A 22,255-nucleotide genomic window follows, 5' to 3' on the forward strand; every position below is an offset into this window, starting at 1 on the left:
TCACAAGTTATCAATACTACTTATTATTATGTTATATTACTAGTTAAGTAATGGTTAATTATGAGTTAACTATTAATTTACTACATATATGATAAACTAATGAAATAATAAAATACTTAAAGTGAGTAAATGGTAAACAAAATCAAATATATGTTTGATAATAACATCTTGTTTTCAAAACAAAATAAAGGACAAACAAACTTGGCTAAAAATCAGTTACAAAATAACAACTATTGTCAATTTGAAACTAAAAATAAAGTCTAAAACTTCTGAAACTATAAGAACATCTAATCCTTCCCCCCCCCCCCCCCAGCTTTGGTTTTGCTTCCACCTTCTCATCGTTGTCAATGTTACTGGATTGCTTCATTTTACCATAATGATAAAACAGGAAAGCAATACGTTCACGATGGCCATCAATGGAAAATTCTGCTGGAATTGGAAGATTCTGGATCAAAATAAAAAAGAACAAAGTGTCAACGCGCCCCCTAAATTTGTGACACGGGGTCATCTAGTCCAATTTATACTTTTTTGAGCAACTAACCCCAAAACTCTTCATTTTTGGGTCAAATAACCCCATAATTTATATTTTTATTTTAAAAAACAGATTTAGGATAATTATATCGCAACAATTAGGAAAGTATCTAATTACTATTTTCATCCCTCACCTTCGATTTGTATTTTATGCGTTTTGAAAATATAATTATGGGGTTACTTGACCCGAAAATGAAGAGTTTTGGGGTTAGTTTCTCAAAAAAGTATAAATTGGGTTAGATGACCCCGTGAGACAAGTTTAAGGGGCGCGTTGACCCTTTGTTCAAATAAAAAACACTAGTAAATTATCATCAGTTAACCATTAAATAATCATTAGTTAACAAGTATATTTGTAAGTAATTATTCCAAAATTACATAAACAGGTATCAAATCATAAACACTAGCAACAAACATAAAAAATTAGAAAAACGTATAATATACCTAAAAACAACAATAAATTAACCATTATATTAAATTTAGTTCTACATATTATTCAATAATTAGTTAAAATATACAAAATCATATGCTTTGCATAAACATTCAAAACCAACAAACAAAGAACAGACACATAAACACCCAACAATAACATAAATAAAGAAAAATTGATAAATAATAAAAATTGAATGTTAAAAATATATAATTAAAATTTCAAATACCTTAACAGAGAGAGAAAGAGTAACCACTGGTTTGTTCTTCTCATCGCTGGTGACCGTGAAAGCCTCGAAATCACCATCACTGTCTTCTTGATTAGTAAGAACTCTACGGTTCTTACTCGTAGATGGAGGTTCAGTGAATTCTACCTATGTTTGCTAGCAACCCTCTTCGATTTACTCATTTAGATTTTCTTGGTTTGGGATTTTTCGGAAGGAGTTTGATTTGAGGAAGACCTAATATTCAGCATTTCAAATTTTTTTCAATCAAAAATCAAAATAAAATGGGAAAGATTTTGTAAATAAGAAAGATGAGTTAATTAGGGAGATAATTTAGGAAATATCAATGATATATGGATACATGCAATTGATCGTGGATAGAGACAAATAAAGGCTTGGTATTTTTTGAATTAAAAGTTTGTATTTGTGAAAAGGAAACATTATTAATTCAAAAATATTTTGTGGAAAACGTAAAAGTCAAATTGGACTTTTGCTCCCGTAATATTCTCATTAATTTGGCCAAAGCCCGTACATGGGCTAATTATCTCATAATTAATAGATTTGGAAAAGACAAATTAATTATTCAATTTGGGATAGGCTAACTCTAAACCGAGTTTGTTAAAAAACTCGTAAATTTGATTGAATTTGGAGTTAAATTTAAGGTTTTTAAAACTCGATTCTAGCTTGAATTTAAATTTAAATTCATCAAAATTTGATTCGAATAAGCTACGTTTTTTTATGAATTCGAATAAGCTACTTGATCTTTCTTATCAATAATTTTTATTATAAAAATCGACCAACTCTTTATTTTTAGTTTTTAATTGTACATATATATTACTCCCTTTCTATTGTATATCATAAATTAAGGTTAGTTTAATTACAACAAAAAGTGAACCTCGAGACAAAACATGGAAAAGAAATAGCTTAGTATCGATCATCCTCTTTAGCAACAAAATAATATTGTTGAAGCTCCTTTAAGTAAGGCTCCACTCTAACTTGTACCCAACGTTATCTTTCCTTGAATAGATTCAATTAGTCTCTGCAAAAAGAGTCATAAGCTTCTTCCTCCAGCCTTATCTTGCCTGTAATTAATGCATGTGATCCTGCAATTTAACATTACCATTATATTTTTTTATTTAAAAAACTGAAGTTATAGTCCTATATTCCTACGGAAAAATTTTAAACTACATGTTATTTACAACATTATTAATTTTTACTCTTGAGATTTGTAGGTCCATGTGAGGTACAATTAAATCATATTAGAAACTTTAAAAGTGTATTTCAGTCTATCAAAGATTGTTTCAGCTACAAGTTGGGGAAGGGCAACTGTTCCTTCTGGTTTGATCCTTGGCTTTGTGGTAAGGCAATTTGTGATGAGTACCCTGCTATCTCCTTGGAAGAAGCTGATATCCCCAAGATTGCTTGTGTTAAGGATTTTTGGAGGAGAGGAAGCTGGAACTTACCTGAACCAATTGATGAACAGATTGATTTGCTTTGGAATAGAATTCAAAATAATTTTGCTATAGATGATGAGAGAGATGATGAAGTTTCTTGGAAGTTCAGTAAATCTGGGAAGTTCTCAATCAATTCTGCTTGGGATTACTTCAGAACTAAATATCCTAAGGTGCCTTGGTGGAAAATTATTTGGGGTTCAGGCTGTATTCCTAAGCATAGCTTCATAGCCTGGCTTGCAATTAAGAAAAGTCTTAAGACTAGGGATAAGTTGAAGAGATGGGGTTGCATAGATAATGAGAACTGTGTGTTCTGTAACAATGCTCCTGAATCTGTGGAACATTTGTTTTTTGAGTGCCCTGAGTTAAATGCAGTTATTAAAGCTGTTATGGAAGCCTGCTTGATCAACAGAGACTGGATAAGTTGGAGAAGAGAGTGGTCTTGGTATGGAAAGAAAACAAATGGGAAGACTATGTTAGCTAAAATCAGAAGATTAGCTTTCATGAGTTCAATCTATAATGTTTGGAGAGGAAGAAATTGTATAATTTTTTAGAAGGAGAAGATTACAGGGACTACCATCAAGTCTTGGATCAGGAATGATATTCTGCTGAAGATGTTTTCTAGGAGGAACAATTCTGAGATGTTTTTGAAATTGTATCAGAACTGGATTAGACTTGTTTAGCTTCTGTTGTTGGTTTTGAATAGCCAGCTTTTGTGTTAGCTTGGCTTTGGTGTAAATAGTTTTGAGCTTTAATATATCACTTGGTACATTTTACCAAAAAAAAAAGTAACATATTCAGAAAGAGCTTAATTGTTTTCTAAAATAAATAATAAAGTCATATTTATCCTAAACTTTTAAAATAATCAATTTGATTCAATTTTCTAATTTTCAGTTTCACTTGTACATATTTTTTTTACATGAAACGACCCAACATGTTCTTCATATTTGACATATAGTCATAATTTTTAATATTTTTTAAAATATTAAGACTTATTTAAACTACGTGTTAAATATGAAAAACATATTTGAACTTTTTTAGCGTTGAAAAACTCCAATTTTGAAAAAGAAATATAATTGAAACTGAAAAATAAAAAAAAAGTAAAATTGACAATACTAAAAAAATTAAATATAAAATAAGTCGAAAATGTAGAGCATTATTTTGAAAGGTATTAAAATTGAGAGGACATTAAACTATGGCCATATTTCAAAATGGGTACCACACAATTTGCTGTTGCAAAATGGCTAATAATTTATCAAATTCACTTCAACGGGAGGTCGCCAACTGAAATACGCTGATGTTTCGTTGACCTACCTACAGGAATTTTGCTACCTCACCGATTCAGTGCCACATTATTCACTACAAATACCACTTTACCCTAAAATAGTTCATTTAAACCCCTTAATTTTACATATAATTTTACAAAAAAAAAAATTACTTCTTTGTGTTTTATTTTTGCCATCTTGTACCACCTCCACCACCAACAACCTCCGCCATCAGCCCCGAGCCGAAGCTCATGCGAAGATGTGCTCTCTTCGTCTGGGACAAATTAGACGAGATAAACGTCTGAGCTTCATCCCAGTCAAAAATGGTAAGTCTATCATCAGAGTAGGGGTAGCGGCAAAGTAGTGGCGCCATCGGCTGAAAGTAGCGGCTTCTTGAGAGAAGGTGGTGATTATAAAGTTTGGTGGAGGGAGGAGAGAAGCGGAAAAGATAAAGAAATTAGGTTTTTTATGATGTGAGGGGTGATGTTAGGGATGGTAATGGGCCGGGGTGGGGGTGGGGAAGCTATTCCCATCCCCATCTCCGCTTCTATGGACTATGGGGAGTACCCATCTCATTTATTTGATGAGTATTAATCCATCGCCATCTCCATTCTCGTGGACTCCGCTTTCCTATGGGAATCTCCATATCCCCGTATAATTGTAATTTAAATATTTTTATTATTTTTATGAAACGTCATGAGAAAACAAATATGAACTATTCTATTAATATCAATAATATAAAATATTATAAAATTAAATTATCCCAAAAATTAATTAATCATCTAAAATATTCAACAGTTTTAAATAGGCTTAATTGCATAAAAAATCACCAACTTTCACGTGTTTTTGGTATTTAACATAATCTTTTTTTCTTGGCATAAAATATAACCAACTTTCAGTTTTTGGCATATTTGTCAACGGGATATGAAACGGCGCCGTTTTGAATGTAAAACGGCGCCGTTTTGCGCTTACTTTTTCAAAGAAAACGGTTATGTGGATAAATCTGCCAAAAAATGAAAGTTGATGAATTTTTATGCCAAGAAAAAAAGATTATGTTAAATACCAAAAACACGCGAAAATTGATGATTTTTGGTGCAATTAAGCCTTTTAGATATTAAAATAAAATAATTAAAAAAAGTTCTCTAAACTTTTTTTATCTCGTTTTGTAAGTAACTAAAAGTCTCTTTCAAATAAAATAAAATATTTTCTTTTAAGTAATTAAATTAAATTATTGAAAATTATGAATAATATAATAAAAATTATAAAAAATAGACCGAGTCTCCATGAGAACGGAGATGGAAACCTCATGAGATGGGGACTGCACCATTCAATCCTCATCCCCGAGGATGGCAAATAATCTTCCCCCATCCCCATACTCATGAGGACAATTAATGGAGATTTCCCGTCCCATTAGGGGTGGATCCCCATGAAGATTGGATAATCCCCTCCTCACTGCCATTCTTAGATGATGTGGGTTTTTTTTGGGTGAAGTGTCATTGACTTGGTGAGAAAACAAAATTCCGACAACTACATCGACAACACGCCAGCCTTTCTTTTTCAATGGATAACCTCCTGTTGTAACGTTTTAATAAATTTATTATCCATTTTGAAACATGGCCATAGTTTAGTGCCTTCCTAAATTTATTATCCTATTTTTGAATGATTAAGCTAAAAAAGAATTACCTTCTGGTGTAGGCAATGGTGTATCCATTACATGAATGAATGAGAACTAGGGATGGATGTGAATCAGTTCATCTTCCTTGCATTCTCTAACTTCAATTTCCATCACTTTATTCCCTGAAGATGGCAAAATATCACAGCACTGCCGCCTTGGAGCACGCAGCTGAATTAAAACAAAAGAAAAATAACAGTGAGCTTTATTTGGCATTTTAAATATACATAAGCAAAATAAGATCGGAAAAACATATGTTAAACAAGTGATAATATATTTTAAAAATATATCACACCGCACTGACGTAGATAGCATTTCTATATCGGGAGAGCCAACTTGCAATACGGACTACATATGGAGATAAAAAAAAATTAAAATTAAGGAGGGCTAAATTGCAAAAGAATAAAATATTCCATGCTAATTTAGCTAATATTCAAAAATTAGACCAGCCCCAGCCTACCCGTCCCTCCACCATTGACGCCACGATCGAAAATTGACAAGGTAGTAAAATAAAAATTCAATTATTCGAAGTATTTTGATAAAAATTAAAGTTTTGGTACCAAAATTAAAGCAAACGACAAACATTAGACACCGCTTTTGCTTTTAACCCAAAAAAAAATACCTGTTTATCAGTAAGGTGAAGCTTATGCGAGAACACTTTAATCACTTCTAGCTTTCTCGGTGAAGCCATGTCATACGAGCAATTTACATGAACTTGCTTATAATGACTAGTGCTACGATCCTCGCTCGACGAAATACGATCCAGAAAAAAAATCGCGGGTCTTCTACAAATATCAGGATGAGGTTGTCTTATGTTAAAATTATATGTTGCTGATAGAATTGAACCCTTTTTCCATTGCTTGAATGTGGTTTGAACAGGAAGAGTATCCGGAAGAAATATATGGTTTTCATAGACCTCAACCGCATAGCCCCATGCGACGGAGATAGTCCACGAATACCAGCGATCGTAGCACACTGTTTTTTGCACAATTCGTTGGGAATCTATGGTCGCGGCTTTGAAGAGATGTTCGATCGAGGCTACTGTAGTCATGTTGGGGAAGATTGGATCCATGTATTCCAAGTGATGAAGAGATACTAATGGTGATAATGGATGCGAAGTTAATAAACCGAACATATCTCCCCGAATATCAACCTGGATAGTTCAAAATTCAGATTGCCATATAAAATCAGAAAGTGATGAAGAACTATTATTTGACATAAAATTAGCGTTTTCATAATATTTTTATACATACTAGAGTTTTGATACCAAATTGGAACATTAGTCAAAGATGTAGTATCAATTGATCTTTTAACCCTCAAGACTCTACAAATTCCAAAATTGCATGGGTAGTTTTTTTTTTTAGTTGATCCTAACCTAAGGGTACTCAAACAGTTTTTTTTATATTTTATTGACCAGATTTTAATTTGTTTCATTATAATTATTAAATTTTAATTTTATTTCAACTAAGGATCTTCCGGCAAAATTACAAGTGGCAGCTGGATTGTACTTTGTTTTACTTAAAAACTTTTCATGTATGCATAATTTGATCTAAAAGCTTCCCTAAAACTATGTATACGCGAAGAAATTCTTGTGTGAACCTATTTCATCATTTAGAATTATGAATATACATTAAATGCATGACACATAGCATAATTAGATGTCAAATCCAATCAATAAATGTAACATTAATTTGTCATATTTCAATTAAAATTACATGAAAAACTTTTAAGATAAAACTAACAAAATTTGATTGTTACGTGTTAAAATTGGGCTGCCATGTATACATTTTGGCAAAATTTTGAAATAAAATAGAAGTCTAGTAACTAAAATAAAATTAAAATTGCAGTCATCAAAACTAAAAAAAACACTTTATTAGATACCCACAGTATCAATCACCCAAACTTCCATGGAATGAAATGAATTGCAGAATTGATTGGACGAGAAAGTGTAACAAATATTATGCATAAAATGTGCATTTAGAATAAGAAAATATGAAATTATTACCTGATGGAAACCAGGCTCACGGGTTACTCCAACACCAAGCTCAGCCAAGCAAGAAGAAACCCTCGAATCACTTCCATATAGATGTGGATATCGTTGAATACAAGAATCAAAAACCTTCGCTAAAACATTCGCCAGAGAATAACTAATAGCGAATCCTGCGCCACCATAGGCCATCTCAAATCCAAAGATCCTATTCTGCTCATAAATCTCCGAATTCGATCCAATGTAATACCAAAGCTCATGATCATATTTCGAAAGAGTTTTCACCAAATTCTCCGGAAAGAAAACCGTATCATCATCTCCGAAAACATACCACCGAACGTCAGAATGGTTAAGCTTCACTGTTTCCGAAACCACTCGAGCCACACGGATCGCTGATCGAAAACCCTTCCGAAAAGTATAGCGGAATCCCGATGTGTCTTCCGAGATGCAAGTAGGAGGAAAAGAAGTCGAAGAAGTATCGTTATCCTGTGGCGGTAAGCTATCCAAGAAAACACATCCTCGTATTTCCGGATGTTTCCACCAAATGTTAACGTAATCTTTACGCGTCGGCCATAACTTCTCGCTCGAAGCAATTCCGAATACAATGTGCGCAAGCTTTGTCGGGGCATTAATACCGTTGTCTACGAAGGAGTTAGCGGGCGAGACCTTCGAAACACCGACAAGAAAGACGGATACGAGAAGATAGATGATGCAAACAGAAGATGAGAGTAGAATAAAATTTCTGTAACGATTTGATTTGGAAATGGATGGATCTTTAGCAAGAGAATGAGACATTTTCTAGTTAGTTTTGTGTGATTTAGGGAATGACATAGTCAAATATTGTGAAGTAGTAAAATATAAAAAATGACAAATGAATGGCGCAATCTAAGGCGAAAGCAAGTTACAGATTTTGACAATTTACGTTTTCTCATTGGATTTCTCATTTACACGTATTATATAGTAGTCCATATTTGGGGAGAACAAAATCTGCAGCTTAGATTGCAAGAAGAATGAAACTCGGAGTGTTTTCCCAATAAGAAATGTCCAGTTGGTAAGTTCATTGCATTTAAGTCAAACAGTGTAGCATCTCTGAAATTTTCCAACGTGTAGGAATTGTTTTGGTTTTCATCAATTTTACGAGAAATTCTTAGGTAGACTCCACCACGTTATCTATCAACTAAACCTATCGCATTACGACATGTCATTAAAATAATGGCACTATCGTAATATTACTATTCAAAAGTGTAAATAAGTAATAAACAAAATTAAAATAATGTCATTATTTTAATGACGTGTCATAATGTAACAGGCTAGTCCACGGATGACGTGGTATACTGAGTCTACCTAAAAATCTCTCCAATTTTACTTCTAAACTCAGGAAATTCTCGCCTAAACTTGATTCATGAATTTTTCATGCACGGATGCACCTATGAAGTGTTAGAAAATCTAACACAATTTTTTTCTCTTTTTTTATTATTTTCTCTTTTTTCTAATTTCTCTAATATCTCATTAAATAGGTACATGACATATCTGGGAAAAAAAATTGTGTTAAGTTTGTCACGTAAGATTATGAACTATTCATTTATCGTATGACACGTGACCACAATAAATGTAATAACCAATCATTAAATATCATATTAATTGATTACATTTTAACTACTTTTTCCATCCAATAAAGATAGACAAAATAAAGAGGAAATTACACAGTATGACTCATTTTCTATAAAGTTATACATTAGTGACTCACTATTTTTTTTTATGCAGAAATCTCTCACTATTTTTTAAATATTTTCATTTATACCTAATTATAATTTTAGTCCCTTTTTACCCTTCCTCTTTAATAACTGAGCTGAAGAAGAGTTTCTCCAACCTCAGTAACAGATATAAAACAACACCATATCACGTCATCATTTTCTCTGGAATTATACCTAATTGTTTCACGGTGGCCGGAAGTTTCATGATTCCGCCGGAGAAGATCGTGGAAGAGCAATTGGAAGTAGCACTGGCAAAATAAAGAGTCATCAATTAAGAGTCGGACGATCAATAAACTAACGGCCGCCTACGACTGCCGTTTATGGTCCAACAACCGCCGTCGACTGCTGCAAATGGGACGACGCTTGAAGGCTTGTTATTTGTTTCCCGAGAACGACTAGGAATGGTCACTGAAACTCAAAGTTGAAACAACAATGCCAATTGCAGATGCTTGGACACTTGAAATTGATTATACTGATATAACTATTATTAATGTTATTTTAGTTTTTATTAATTTCTCCTACTTCTAAATCAGGTCATTGTTATTGTTAGTTTCATTGCAGTCTTTTGATTTGTTGAGATTTGTGTTGGTATTGCACAGTGGGTTTTTATGTTAGTTCTTTACAATACATTGGCAATTAAGTATATTGTTTTTAGTTTACAGGAATTATTTTACAGGAATGCATTAGCTTGTGATGATAGAGTTCTCTATTATATTTATGGTCACCGACTTTAAATTTATATGAGTGTTTAGTCAATAACTCTGGTTTAGTTTTGTGCAGGCCAGAAGTATTTTCCTTTAACAAGTTTCTATACTTCATCCTTGAGTGAAGAGAGAACTTAACTTGAGATAATTGTTTGGTGTTGTCATAGTATTGATAAAGGGGTTTCTTTCTCTCTCTTTTTTTCCTGTTTGAATTAATCTCTTGTTCCATTCAAGTTCAACTCTGGTGAACAAAAGTCTGAAAGTCAGTGATTTATTGTGTTTTTAGGAACCACACCAGCTTTTTGGGTTTATGTGGTGGAGTTGAATTATGATTATACATGATTTAACTTCTACTGAGCTTAATAATGATATGAAGTTTCCTCCTACTTATTTTTTTAATGTAAAATTATTTTAAATTTAATTTTAATTAAATATAAATTCAGTGTTAACTTAGTTTAAATTTAATAAAAATGCAATATTAACTCAATATCAATTCAATATGAACTCAAATTAAATCAATCTAATCAAATTTATTTATTTAAGATTAACACTATTAAAAATAAATTTATTTTTCCGTTTACATCAAACATATTTCAGTTTTTATTTTTCGGTTTAAACATATTAAAGAATTTTTTCTATAATATGTTAAATGTATAGTCTAATAAAAATATAAACTTAAAGTTAAGTAGAAGTCAACTCAATCTAAACTAAATATAAATTGCATTTTTTTTTGTGAATTTTGTTGTGATAAATTTGTGATTCATTTTTAAGTTAAATTGGTATTTGTTTGCTCATTAAGGTTTCGCTGTCGTTGAAAAACATTTGACATTTGGTTGATATTTAGTTGACATTCGGTTGATTTTCAGTTGATCTTCAGTTGAAATCCAGTTGACATTCGGTTGATTTTTTGATGGTATTTTTTTTGATAATTTCTGATGGTATTTAATTGATCTTTAAAATTTAGTAAACTTATAAAGTAAGAGTTTCAACAGATTAAAGAGAACTCGTGAAATAGTAGCAATATACGCTTATCTTAATTGATGAGGAAAAAAATAGTAATAATAATTTTTGAAATGTGTTGCGAAATAAAATTGAAAAGTCAATTTTTTGATATTTAGTTGATTTTTGGTTGATTTACGGTTGATATTTGGTTGAATTGGTATTTGTTTGCTCATTAAGGTTTCGTTGCCGGTGAAAAACATTTGACATTTGGCTGATATTTAGTTGACATTCGGTTGATTTTCAGTTGACATTCAGTTGATCTTTAGTTGACATTCAGTTGATTTTTTGATGGTATTTTTTTTTTGATAATTTCTTATGGTATTTAGTTGATCTTTAAAATTTAATAAACTTATAAAGTAAGAGTTTCAACAGATTAAAGCGAACTCGTCAAAATAGTAGCAATATTCGCTTATCTTCATTGAGGAAGAAAAAAATAGTAATAATAATTTTTGAAATGTGTAGCGAAATAAAATTGAAAAGTCAATTTTTTGATATTTGGTTGATATTTAGTTGATTTTTGGTTGATTTATTGTTGATATTTGGTTGATATTTAGTTGATTTACGGTTACATTTAGTTTATCTTTTAAATTTAAACAAATTATATAAAAAATTCCAGCAAATTAAAGAGATCCATAAAAAAATCAAAATCGACAGTTTTCAGCATTATATAAAACATGATCAAATATCTAAATAAGTAAAAAACACCTCATCTGCTAGTAAATCATGTTGAAAGTCATTTCTCATTTCAAAGCACACATGCCCCCTATTCATTCAAATTTTTTAATTGATAAGAACAGGACTGCAAAACTTTAATTAGTAGAACAAGATATGCCTTTCTTAATTAAAACTAATCGGCTAAAAGAAACAAAAAGCATAGTGGTATCACAAAAAATAACCCAAAGTTAAATGTAATTATTTAATTAATATCCAATTAACAACTGATTATGAATTTATGTTTAGCAGACTTCAAAATCATATTATTGCGGGTGGTGACAGTGATAAATATGATTGATCCTCTTGCTGTTGTGTAAACATCTCCTTCATCCTTCAGAGCTCCAAAACCTCACAGTGTGAGTTGGAATGTTGAGTCAGCACAAACGTCGAGCTGGCTTCAGGTCTGTACTCGGGCAATAACCGACCCGATTTATACCTTACTCCATACGCATTACACAACGTTTTAGGACCAAGTGGACCAGTGCGCCTTTGTGGAGTCTTCTCTGAAGAACAATGAACGCACCTCTTAATTCCTCCTCCAACTATCGGAGACGATTATCTATTACTAGCCCCCTTTTTTATTTTGAAATTGCAGTTTCCGGTGAAGAAGATGACCATATCATAGTAATTGCAGTACAAAAGATGATACCAAAAATAGATGTGAATGGAAGAATTGAAAGGCGGAAAGAGAAGGTGTTGTGGGTGATCGGCGGCAGGGGAAGAGGAGGAGGTTAAATTGAAGGCGGAGAGGTCATCATAAGAAAAATCAAGAAGATCGTCTACGAGGAAGTAAGTATCTGGTCCGGTAGGAGTAGAATTAATACCGTGAATATCCATACTTAAGGAAGGGTAATTCTGTCCTATTTTTAATGAAAACCTCCGTGTTTAATGAGTTTATGTATTTATGAAAACTATATTTTTTTTGTGAGAGAATTTTGCATTTATTTATTAGCTGATGTATTTATGAAAAGATTGGGCCTATTTGAGTTATTTCTGTGCTTGGCCCCAAAATAAACCAATGGGAGTTGGTCCAAATGGTAAGCGGCTTGGTATCGCTTAAGCAAGGTCTCGGGTTCGAGTCCTTGTGAATGCAGAAAATTCCCACTAAAAGACTCACCCACCATGTCAGGTGCGCGACACGGGTCGGATCCGGATTAGTCAGGGCGAAGCCTTGGAAACCGGATGGGCTTACCAAAAAAAAAAATAGACAAAATAAAATTTACACATGAATTATTATAATATTTAATAATTGCTTATCACATTTATTGTTGTCACTTGTCATATTATAAGTGGTGCAAACTTATAATAACTGGTTACTATAAACTTTTTCCGAAGTTAATACATTTATTTTTGAATTGTATAAATTCCACTACTCCTTCATACAAGATATGAAAGAACGTATATATTTGCACTTGTGCAGCAATTATACGTAATGTTGAGCGTGATCGGAGAGATTTTAAAAGATTTTCGTATCTATATTTCGGCAACGCTCGCAACAAATAACATTTTCTAGTGTTTTTGAATATGAACAAATACAAGAGAGAAGAAAAGCTTCGGAAAAAGCTTTGGTTACCCATACCAGAACTACAGCCACCAAAATAGCAAGACTTCATAAAACAAATAATAGGTTTATACAAAATGAGAATAATTTCTAACTATAATAAGGGCTGATATGAGAAATACTATTGGGATCTGAATAATAGCATGGCAGATTTGTACCATACCATTTCTCAAATTGAAGGAAATGATAAAATGAACTCAAGTTTGGAAAGTTAGCTTGGAGATATATAGCCAATGGTTTTATAAATATATCTGCCAACAGTTGATGTGAGCGAACAAGTCGGGTAACTTAATTTCCTAGCGACTTTTTCCCTCACGAAACAATATTCCGGGGATCAATCTCACTGACAGAACAGAGATCCAGCTTCTTCCCAACAACTCACTTACGGCTCAGCTTGTTAGTTGCTTCGATGGTATTATCTTCAGCAATGATTATTTTTTTCTATGGGAAGCATGGTATGATGGTATGAGAAGTTGAGAGCTAAGTAACATCAACACTCTGCAATAATCAAACCAACCAAACAACGGAACCAATAAATTCAATTGAATTTGACATTATATAAACTTAATTTCTTATTTCAGTAATTAAAAAACTAACAGAACTGGCTGATTCAGTTTGGCTCAGCTTCAAATGTACTGAATCCTATTAAATTCGATTTGGCTTGTTTAGGAAAAAAGAAATTTGTTTCAATTCAAACATGAATGTACATGCGCCCTAATTCTATGCAGTATTAATCTACGCAGTATCCATATGGAAGTAAACATCTAAAGCTCTAAAGGAAGGTAAAGCTTTAAAGGAAGGTAAAGCTCTAGGTGTTTACCTTCGCATCACAGAAATGGAGCTTACATGAATAGAAAGGCGAGGCTGCCATCTTTACTTCAAATCTAAGCAACAACTTGCTCAATATGATGTTTCTTAGGTTGTATCTACATTTATAATAGTGATACAGTTTTTGAGCTAAAAGATGATTGTCCAACTTTTCTAGCTCAACACAATATGCTGGGTGTTCCTATATCTGATTCAGAAAATGCTGGAATCAAATAGAAAACAATAATTGAGGCGATATGAAGTTGTACTGGCCCCCGCAGGGTAACCTGAAAAAGACTGTTTTCAGTAAATTTAAGGACGGGTCTTTAATAAACATTAAGTTCTGGAAAAGTGGTAAGGAACCCCTAGGCCTTCAATTCTACAAAATTTCCTAACCTCCTTAAACTCGCTAAACATATATGTACAACTGGTTCACAAAAGGAGTACATAACCTCGTGCCAAACTTAAGTTATCGTGTGAGTTGCCCTTTCTTATCTATGTGATGCCATACCTTGCATTCGGTCTCTCATAGCAAAATCCTCCTGGTTGAGCAGCAACACATTGTAAATGGTTTTTTATAAATCAAGCACTTCAGTCCAGTTACTTGAAAATTTGAGAAAAGTAACCACAAGAGATAAGGATGCTGATGCTGATGCTGATGCTGGCCTTATCTCTCTTATGTATTTGTTGCTCCTGAGAAAGAAGAACAAATAAAGTCAATATATGGTACAAGAGAAATATACTATGTCACTTCAGCATAACTTCAACGTATTTATTGCATCCATTTACGTATTCTATAAAAATAAAGTAATGGAACTCGTTAACTGCACCAATTTGTGTAATTATAACTGCACCAATTTTTGTAATTAAATTGGAATTTAGAAACTTATCACTTCAGCATAACTTCCCCACATTTGTATCGATTTTATCGATTTTATCACCAAGCTACAAACTGAGTGAGCTCCATGCTTCATAATTCAGAGCTTTCTGGCCTTTGTATCAGCACACAAAGAATTTTTTGAGAGATGGCAACGATGATGAGATAAAACACTGATCATCAATTTTATCATTATTGTTATCCTTAAATTACAACAAACAATTTTGAAAAATTACACGTCACTCGAGGTACAAAGTAAAAGTACATGAGACCAATATCAAAGTTCAAAAGTAGGAGTAAAGTAATAAAGTGATTGAACTCTAATTTTTAATTTAGTTAAAGAAAACTTCAAAGTGTTAATTTTAGAGTGTCCAATATCTCAAGAATGTTCACAAGCTGGTACTAGGCTATGAGTTTCACCAGAAATTGACAACTAACAATCCAAGAGAAAACCTTGTGAATAGGACATATATTTTATCTGACTAAGATAAAATAGATATAAATTGATAAAGTTCAGCAAGCAAAAGGAATCACAAGCTAATCCATTCTAAAGAGGTTAGAACACATTGATCAAAACCCATTACAAACACAATCATAAGCAAACATTAAGAGCCTGTATCATGACCATTTAAATTTGGTAGCATTATCTCTAAGAAAACAATTGTTTACTTCTGTCTCCTATGCTAAGAAACTATCAGACAGAGTACAAAACACAAAATTACCTTTCAAAAGCTCCAAATTAATTTATGGGAGACAAGTTGTCTATGTCTAGAATTTACAGAACAGAATTCCAGCATATCAAGATGCTCAAACTATATGCCAGGTAATCACGACTTCTTCAATGTCTTTCAAATTTAATGCCATTTTAATTTGATTTACAAAACTTTCATGATAACATGTGAAAATATTAAAAAACAATTGAAATAGATATCCAAGATTGATATAAAATTAAGGGAAAAATAAAGTATCATCAAAGTAGACAGTGTCTAACAGTCTCCTATTTTCCTCAACATACCTTAATCACTAGAAAGTTATTTTTGAATGCAGGCATAGTTATTAAAGGTGAAAGAGACCGGGGTCTCTAGAGCCTGAGGCGAAAGGCAATGCAAGGTCTTTTGGAAAAAAGGCGACTAAAAAAAATTAAAAATATATATGCAAAGTACTATGATCATAAACCTCATTTATATTTAAAATTATAAATTTAAAACTTAAGAAAAGACAAAGTCAAAGCCTATTGAGTGAAGAAGAGGAAATAGTATCGTATCACGTGACTCTTAGCTTTCTTCTTTTTTTGTATTTTTGCTTGTCTTGTTAAACGTGATTTAAATAGAGTTAAATAAAGTTAACTTTCAAGTTATCAGATTAAATTTTCTGTAAGTGAGTGTTGGCTACAGCATAGGTGGTTTTTTAAGAGTTTATTTTTAATAAAACTCCTTTAACAGGCACGCATGTCAAAATCAAGTCAAAATTAATGTTTTATTTCATAAAGAAATAAAACAGGCCCGCATGTCACAGAGGCATGCCTTGCTTCACGGCAAAGGCGGCGGGAGAGGCTCCTTGGCCATCGCCTGAGGGGCCTCTCCCCTAGGCGCGCCTTTAATAACTATGAATGCAGGCATGACCAAAGCTTACATGACCCCACATCATCATTTTCTTATTCAAGTCTCCCCATTTCCAGAATACGCAATAATAATTTCTCAAATTAAAAAAATCATTCATAGTTCTATCTTCTATTAATTAATCAAGCATTAGCAGTTTGAGACCGCTCATTGTATTCCAGAGCATACAAGACTTCTATGACACAGACATGGGAATTACTCAAGAGGGTTTCAATACTATTTTTTTGTCATAATCAAAGTGCACAATGTTGATTATAAGAATTTGAAATGAAATGGATGTCAAAACATAAGACTAAAATTTATGGCAATTGCAAATGGTACATCTTGTTGGTGGATAGTTATCACTGTTGCTATGATTAAGGAGGTCAAGCAAATATTGAATGAAAATGTGCCAGACTAGGAAAGAGTACATAAAATTCGGACAAACAAAAAATTGATGGGGACTATAATTTTTCTTTTGAAACCTAAACCTAAATTCACAAGAATTTCAATTTTAAGGATCAGAGTCAAATAAAAATTAGTCTCACAACGAGAAGTATACCCGAAGGTAAGGTAAGGCAACTCAGATAACAATTTATCAATGACGACGACAAGTAATGCATTAATATTTTAGAAATACTTCCTGTCAAATTTATTTCTAATATGACAAGTGAGTTAACTTATGTCTCAAACAAATGTGACATGAGGCAGCTATTCAACGAGTAAAAGTTATTAATCAACTAAAATAAACTATGCAGCAATTCATGAATTTGAAGATAAAACCAACAATTGAAAACAAAAGGAAAATGAACCCAAGGACATCCATAACTAAAAGACTTACCCAGACAACCGATCAAAACTGATTCCAATTTGGAGAACTTAATGTGTCTGCTCTTTGTACAGCAGCTATTGCCCATGGTAGGCTGCAATTAGTAACGCATAGAAATCAGTTCGTCAACGCCACATTTCCTAATGTTGATGATCATGGACTCATTAAATGTGGGAGAAATGTCACAGCATTGTCGACGAGGAACCTTCATCTGAATTAACAGTAAAGCAACTGTCAAAAGATGACTCATGCATAAATGAGTAGAATTATAAACAAAAATAAGCAAACCAAATAGCTAACTTAGTTTAACCCAGAACATCCAACAAATACCTGTTCACCGTCAGGCTGTACATTTTGCGCAAATACTTTGATATAGTCAAGGTTCTTAATGGCTTTAGCTGTAGGGCAATTTCCAATACTGTATCTGGTGTAATTGCTCAAAACACCATTACTAACAGATGCAACACTTTCCATAAAGAAGACAGGTGGTCTTTTACATAGATCCCTAGGATAATCTCTAGTATTGAACATAAAACGACTATACTCAATATTTGAACCTCTCCTCCATGGTCTGAAGGTCTTCTGTAAGGAAAGGAGATCCTGAAGATATTCATCGCCTTCAAACACCTGAATAGAATAGCCCCAAGCAACTTTAACCGTTAATAAATGTTTACGGTCATAGCATACAGTTTGCTGCAAAATCCTGTTAGGGTCCACATTTGCAGCTTTAAAAAGGTGCTTTACAGCTTGAATCTTGGTCATTTCAGGAAAGATCGGGTCTGCAGCATCTAAGTGATGAAGAGACAGCAAAGGGGACAAAGGATGGGCAGAAAGCATGCCAAACAAATTCCCGCGCATATCAACCTAACAGAAATTACAAAAAATGAGCAAATTGTCATGGACAACAAACTGAAACTAAACAGATATAAAATAGAAACAGACAATTAGAAGAACATACATTCAGCTCAATCAAATTCAAAATACATTCTACAAAAAATAAGAGTCAGTTACCAACATCACCCAGTTATCAAGTTAGTAAAACATAAAGTAAGAAGTAAATCAGTAACAAAGAAGTAAACTATACCATATCTGGACAGACAAACAAAGAAACACAGTATAACCCACCAATTTGTACGACCTTCCATTTCCGTCCTTGCATGTCAAATTTTCATTTGTTCAATTCCTTTCCATAAATGTATAGCTAAATAAACAACTATTAATCTCTCCGCTCGTCACATCACGCGGTACAATAATGTGGATTAATATCAAACTAAATCTAACTGGAACATGAAAATTTAAAATAAAAGTTTAGAAATTTATACCTGATGAAAGCCAGGTTCATGAGTCAAGCCAACACCCAATTCAGCCAAGCAAGAAAAAACCCTAGCATCACTACCATACAAGTGAGCGTACCGAATCAAACACAAATCCAAAACCCTAGCAACAACTTTACCTAACGAATAACTAATCACAAACCCACCCCCACCAAACCCCATATCAAACGAATTCTTCAAATTCTGTTCATAACTCTCCGAATTACTCCCTATATAATACCACTGCTCATGGTCATAAAACGACAGCGTTCTCACCAAATTCTCCACAAAAAACACCGTATCATCGTCGCCAAACACTAACCACCTCACCTCCTCTAGATTCATATCCACCGCCTCTTTCACCACACGCGCCACCCGAATCGCGGACCTCAGCCCGCCTTTAAACGTGTAGGGGAACCGGGAGGTGTCCTTAGAAATGATGACCGGAGGGAGCGTGGGGTCCACAAACGACACGTTGGCGTCGAGGAAAGCGAACGCGCGCGTGGTTTTGGAGTTGTACCAGAGGCGGAGGTAGGGTGCACGGGGAGAGAAGGAGGAGGAGGATGAGGCGACGGAGAAGAGGAGGTGGCGGCGGTTGAGGGGAGAAGCGGGGGAGGTAGTGGAGCGTGTGAAGGACGCGCGGGGAGGAGAGTGGAAAAGGAGGTGGAGGATTATGAGAGCGGAGAGTGCTAAGAGAAGATCTTTGAGACGAGAAGGGGTTAAAATTAGGGTTTTGCAAGATCGCATTTTGGTAGCGGCGGAATTACTGCGTCTGCGTTTTCTGTTATGGTGCATGTTATTTAAAGAGCAGAAACGGTGTCGTTTGGAGCTTGGTGTCAGTTATTTCTGTCACCATTGCTGCTGCATGAAGAAATATTTTTGGATAAGGAGAGAAGATGGTGATGAATTAGTTCAGTTCACTCTGTGTAGCTCAAACGAATTAAAAGAAAAACAAATTATTATAAAACTCTTCATATTTGTCATGATTCACATTTTAATTTCTCTTTTTTTATTATCAAATTGTATGGTCCTACTTTTTTTTTCTGTCAATGATTTAGTTCTTCCGTTAGTCAACCGAGTCAACACTATATGGTCCCCCACTTTGTTTCTCTCAGCGATTTCATTTTTCGTTTTTGTTTTTGTCTATTGTTTTTTTAAGTGTTATCAAAGGTTATTTTAAAAAGTAGGCTTAATTTCTTAAAAAAACCTCAACTTGTAATTTTTTGTTCGTTTATATCCTGACCTTGTAAAATCACCATTTGTACAAATTTTGGATTTTTATGTTTCATCCCTACACAAAAATATTAAATTGTACTCTTTTTTTTTAGAAAAGAGTTTAAAACATACTTTTTTCTATTTTAAAAAAATACAAATAAATCCTTAAACTTCAAAAATAATCAAATACATCTAAATAATTAATTAATTTTTTTAATTTTATAAAATAAAAAAAAATAAAAAAAATTACTATTATTTTAAATTTTTTGTAGGAAATATTTTATAAAAAAATTAAAAAAAATCGGAAATACCTTTGAAAAAAATTAAAAAAAATTATTATAATTTTTAATTTTTTGAAGAAGATGGTATTTTTGAACTATTAATAACATTAATGTCTAATTAGTATATAAGTAAAAAATGAAAGATTTTTTAAACTCTTTTTCAAATGAAAAGAGTACAATTTGATGTTTTTTGATATAGATGAAACATAAAAACTCAAAAATTGGGTACAAATGATGTTTTTTCAATATCAGGGTATAAACAAAAGAAATACAAAGTGGGGCTTTTTTAAAGAATTAAGTCTAAAAAGTATAAATCTCACATGAAAAGTTTAACCAACTCTTTAAATTTTAGAGGATACTCTATTTTCTTTAAACTTTACAAAATCATATATCCAAAAGGTTCTAATTTCAAGCGTGCTTTTTTAATGTTCTCTTTTCAATTATACGCTCTTTTCTAAACCTTTTTATCAAGGTGTCTACTTGTAGACACCTATTTTTCGGAGTGATAAAAAAACTGAAGCGTCGAATGATGATTTCTAAAGAAATCTGTCAGGGTGACGAGCTTTCAATTTGCTTGCTGGAATCTTAGAAGACGTAATCTATGCACAGCTGCAAATTTAGAGGATTAAACACAATTAAGCGTAAATAGTCCATAAAAATCCAAAGAGATTGTAATCTGAGTCCAGAAATTGGACTAATTGCAATGTCTTATAAGTTTATGGGCCAATTTGCAAGTTTTACGGACTGGACCATAATCAAACCTATAGGGTCTTAGTAGCCGTTTTGACGCTTTTAGGCATCAAAATAGACTTTTAACATCTTTTTAATTAGCTAGTAAGTCCAAATCCGAAAATTAAAAGAAAAATTAATTAAATAGATTTTAAAACTAATCCTAATACTTCATGCCATATCACTTAACAGTTTAAATCCTAGAAGACTCTAAGCTAACCTAGGTCACCCATTCTCCTATAAATACAGCCTTAAACCAGTCTGATTAAAGGTGACACACAAACCATAGAAATTAAGAAGCAAAAATCCCCCCCATTAGCATAGCATAACCGAATTCTACACCTCACACACACACAAAATCACATCCATTTTGGTCCTAAAAACACGTGTTGATTCTGCAAGAACACAACATCCGCACGGATTTGAAGCTGGATTCCGCATCCACTACGCCAGCAAACGAGCCAAGAACTCAGACCGGTAGTTCAGAGGACCGCTTGATACAAAATAAAACACAAACACCTATCTATTGCAGCTCTAGAAGTAAAACATTGTATTTTACATACTTTTAAAAATATAGATTTCTGGAAGAAGGATAGAAGTTTGTTGCTCCAAAAGTTCTTTTCACCTGAGAAGAAAAATTGTGAGGGGTCAGTATGCGGGAATATACTGAGTGAGTTCATATATTTACTAATAAGTATTTATATAAAACATAAAATAATGCAATAGCGTTTAAATCACGTGTAGCCAAGTACAAGATCCGATTGAAACCCTAATTCTCGAACATCCCAAACGTATATAATCAAATCACACTGATCCAAATCGTCCGGCCCCGGGATAACTCAACTGCGTCAGCCGCGACCAACCTCTTAATCCCAAGTTGTGGGCCCCAGGATAACTAAACCGAGTTCAACCCACTAGATACGGGTCTTGGCATAACTCAACCGAGTTCAACCTCGTATCTGCTATTCATATATCCAACTTCCATATTCGTATTCATAATCAAATTCACAACTGTAATAAATCGTATCTGGTGATCACGTAGTCCTATTGATGCCCAATAGGTAGCACGTTCCATCGGATCAATACTGGTTTTAAACCAACATGTATGCAATTCATATAAAGAATTCCCATTCAAATCAAACATAAAGCAATATAAAACATTTGCTTATAAACAGTGCTCATTTAAATACTTTAAAAGTAAATAATTATAAACTCACAGAAAACACTATTCAAAATACTTCGATGCTCAGAAACGTCAAGCTTCCCGAGCTCCTGTCCAGCTGCTTCTTGCCTCGCCGGATCTAAAACGATTTCA

At 33.1% G+C, this 22,255-nt stretch overlaps 3 protein-coding genes across 6 annotated transcripts; 1 reads left to right on the forward strand and 2 right to left on the reverse strand.

Moving 5' to 3' along the window:
• Nucleotides 1-1,980: 1,980 nt before the first annotated feature.
• Nucleotides 1,981-8,456, reverse strand: LOC126654888 (uncharacterized). Its single transcript, XM_050348886.2, has 4 exons — nt 7,575-8,456; nt 6,192-6,722; nt 5,581-5,740; nt 1,981-2,284 (listed from the first exon to the last, which is right to left on the reverse strand). The coding sequence occupies exons 1-3, from the start codon at nt 8,349-8,351 to the stop codon at nt 5,627-5,629; spliced, it is 1,422 nt and encodes a 473-aa protein (XP_050204843.1). The 5' UTR covers nt 8,352-8,456; the 3' UTR covers nt 1,981-2,284; nt 5,581-5,626.
• Nucleotides 2,273-3,186, forward strand: LOC126657072 (uncharacterized). Its single transcript, XM_050351695.1, has 3 exons — nt 2,273-2,278; nt 2,414-2,424; nt 2,487-3,186. The coding sequence occupies exons 1-3, from the start codon at nt 2,273-2,275 to the stop codon at nt 3,184-3,186; spliced, it is 717 nt and encodes a 238-aa protein (XP_050207652.1).
• Nucleotides 8,457-13,315: 4,859 nt separating the features above from the next.
• LOC126655802 (uncharacterized) lies at nt 13,316-19,651 on the reverse strand. 4 transcript variants are annotated; one of them, XM_050350109.2, is made up of 6 exons: nt 18,725-19,651; nt 17,733-18,266; nt 17,415-17,613; nt 14,610-14,791; nt 14,112-14,306; nt 13,316-13,789 (listed from the first exon to the last, which is right to left on the reverse strand). In XM_050350109.2, the coding sequence occupies exons 1-3, from the start codon at nt 19,508-19,510 to the stop codon at nt 17,503-17,505; spliced, it is 1,431 nt and encodes a 476-aa protein (XP_050206066.1). In that variant the 5' UTR covers nt 19,511-19,651; the 3' UTR covers nt 13,316-13,789; nt 14,112-14,306; nt 14,610-14,791; nt 17,415-17,502. The 4 variants fall into 4 exon arrangements, with proteins under 4 accessions (XP_050206066.1, XP_050206067.1, XP_050206065.1 ...); XM_050350110.2 differs by having other exon boundaries at nt 14,112-14,321; XM_050350108.2 differs by lacking the exon at nt 14,112-14,306.
• Between the last annotated feature and the right edge of the window lie 2,604 nt (nt 19,652-22,255).

This window comes from Mercurialis annua, linkage group LG7 (genome assembly GCF_937616625.2).
Source record: "Mercurialis annua linkage group LG7, ddMerAnnu1.2, whole genome shotgun sequence".
Taxonomy (NCBI): Eukaryota; Viridiplantae; Streptophyta; class Magnoliopsida; order Malpighiales; family Euphorbiaceae; genus Mercurialis; species Mercurialis annua.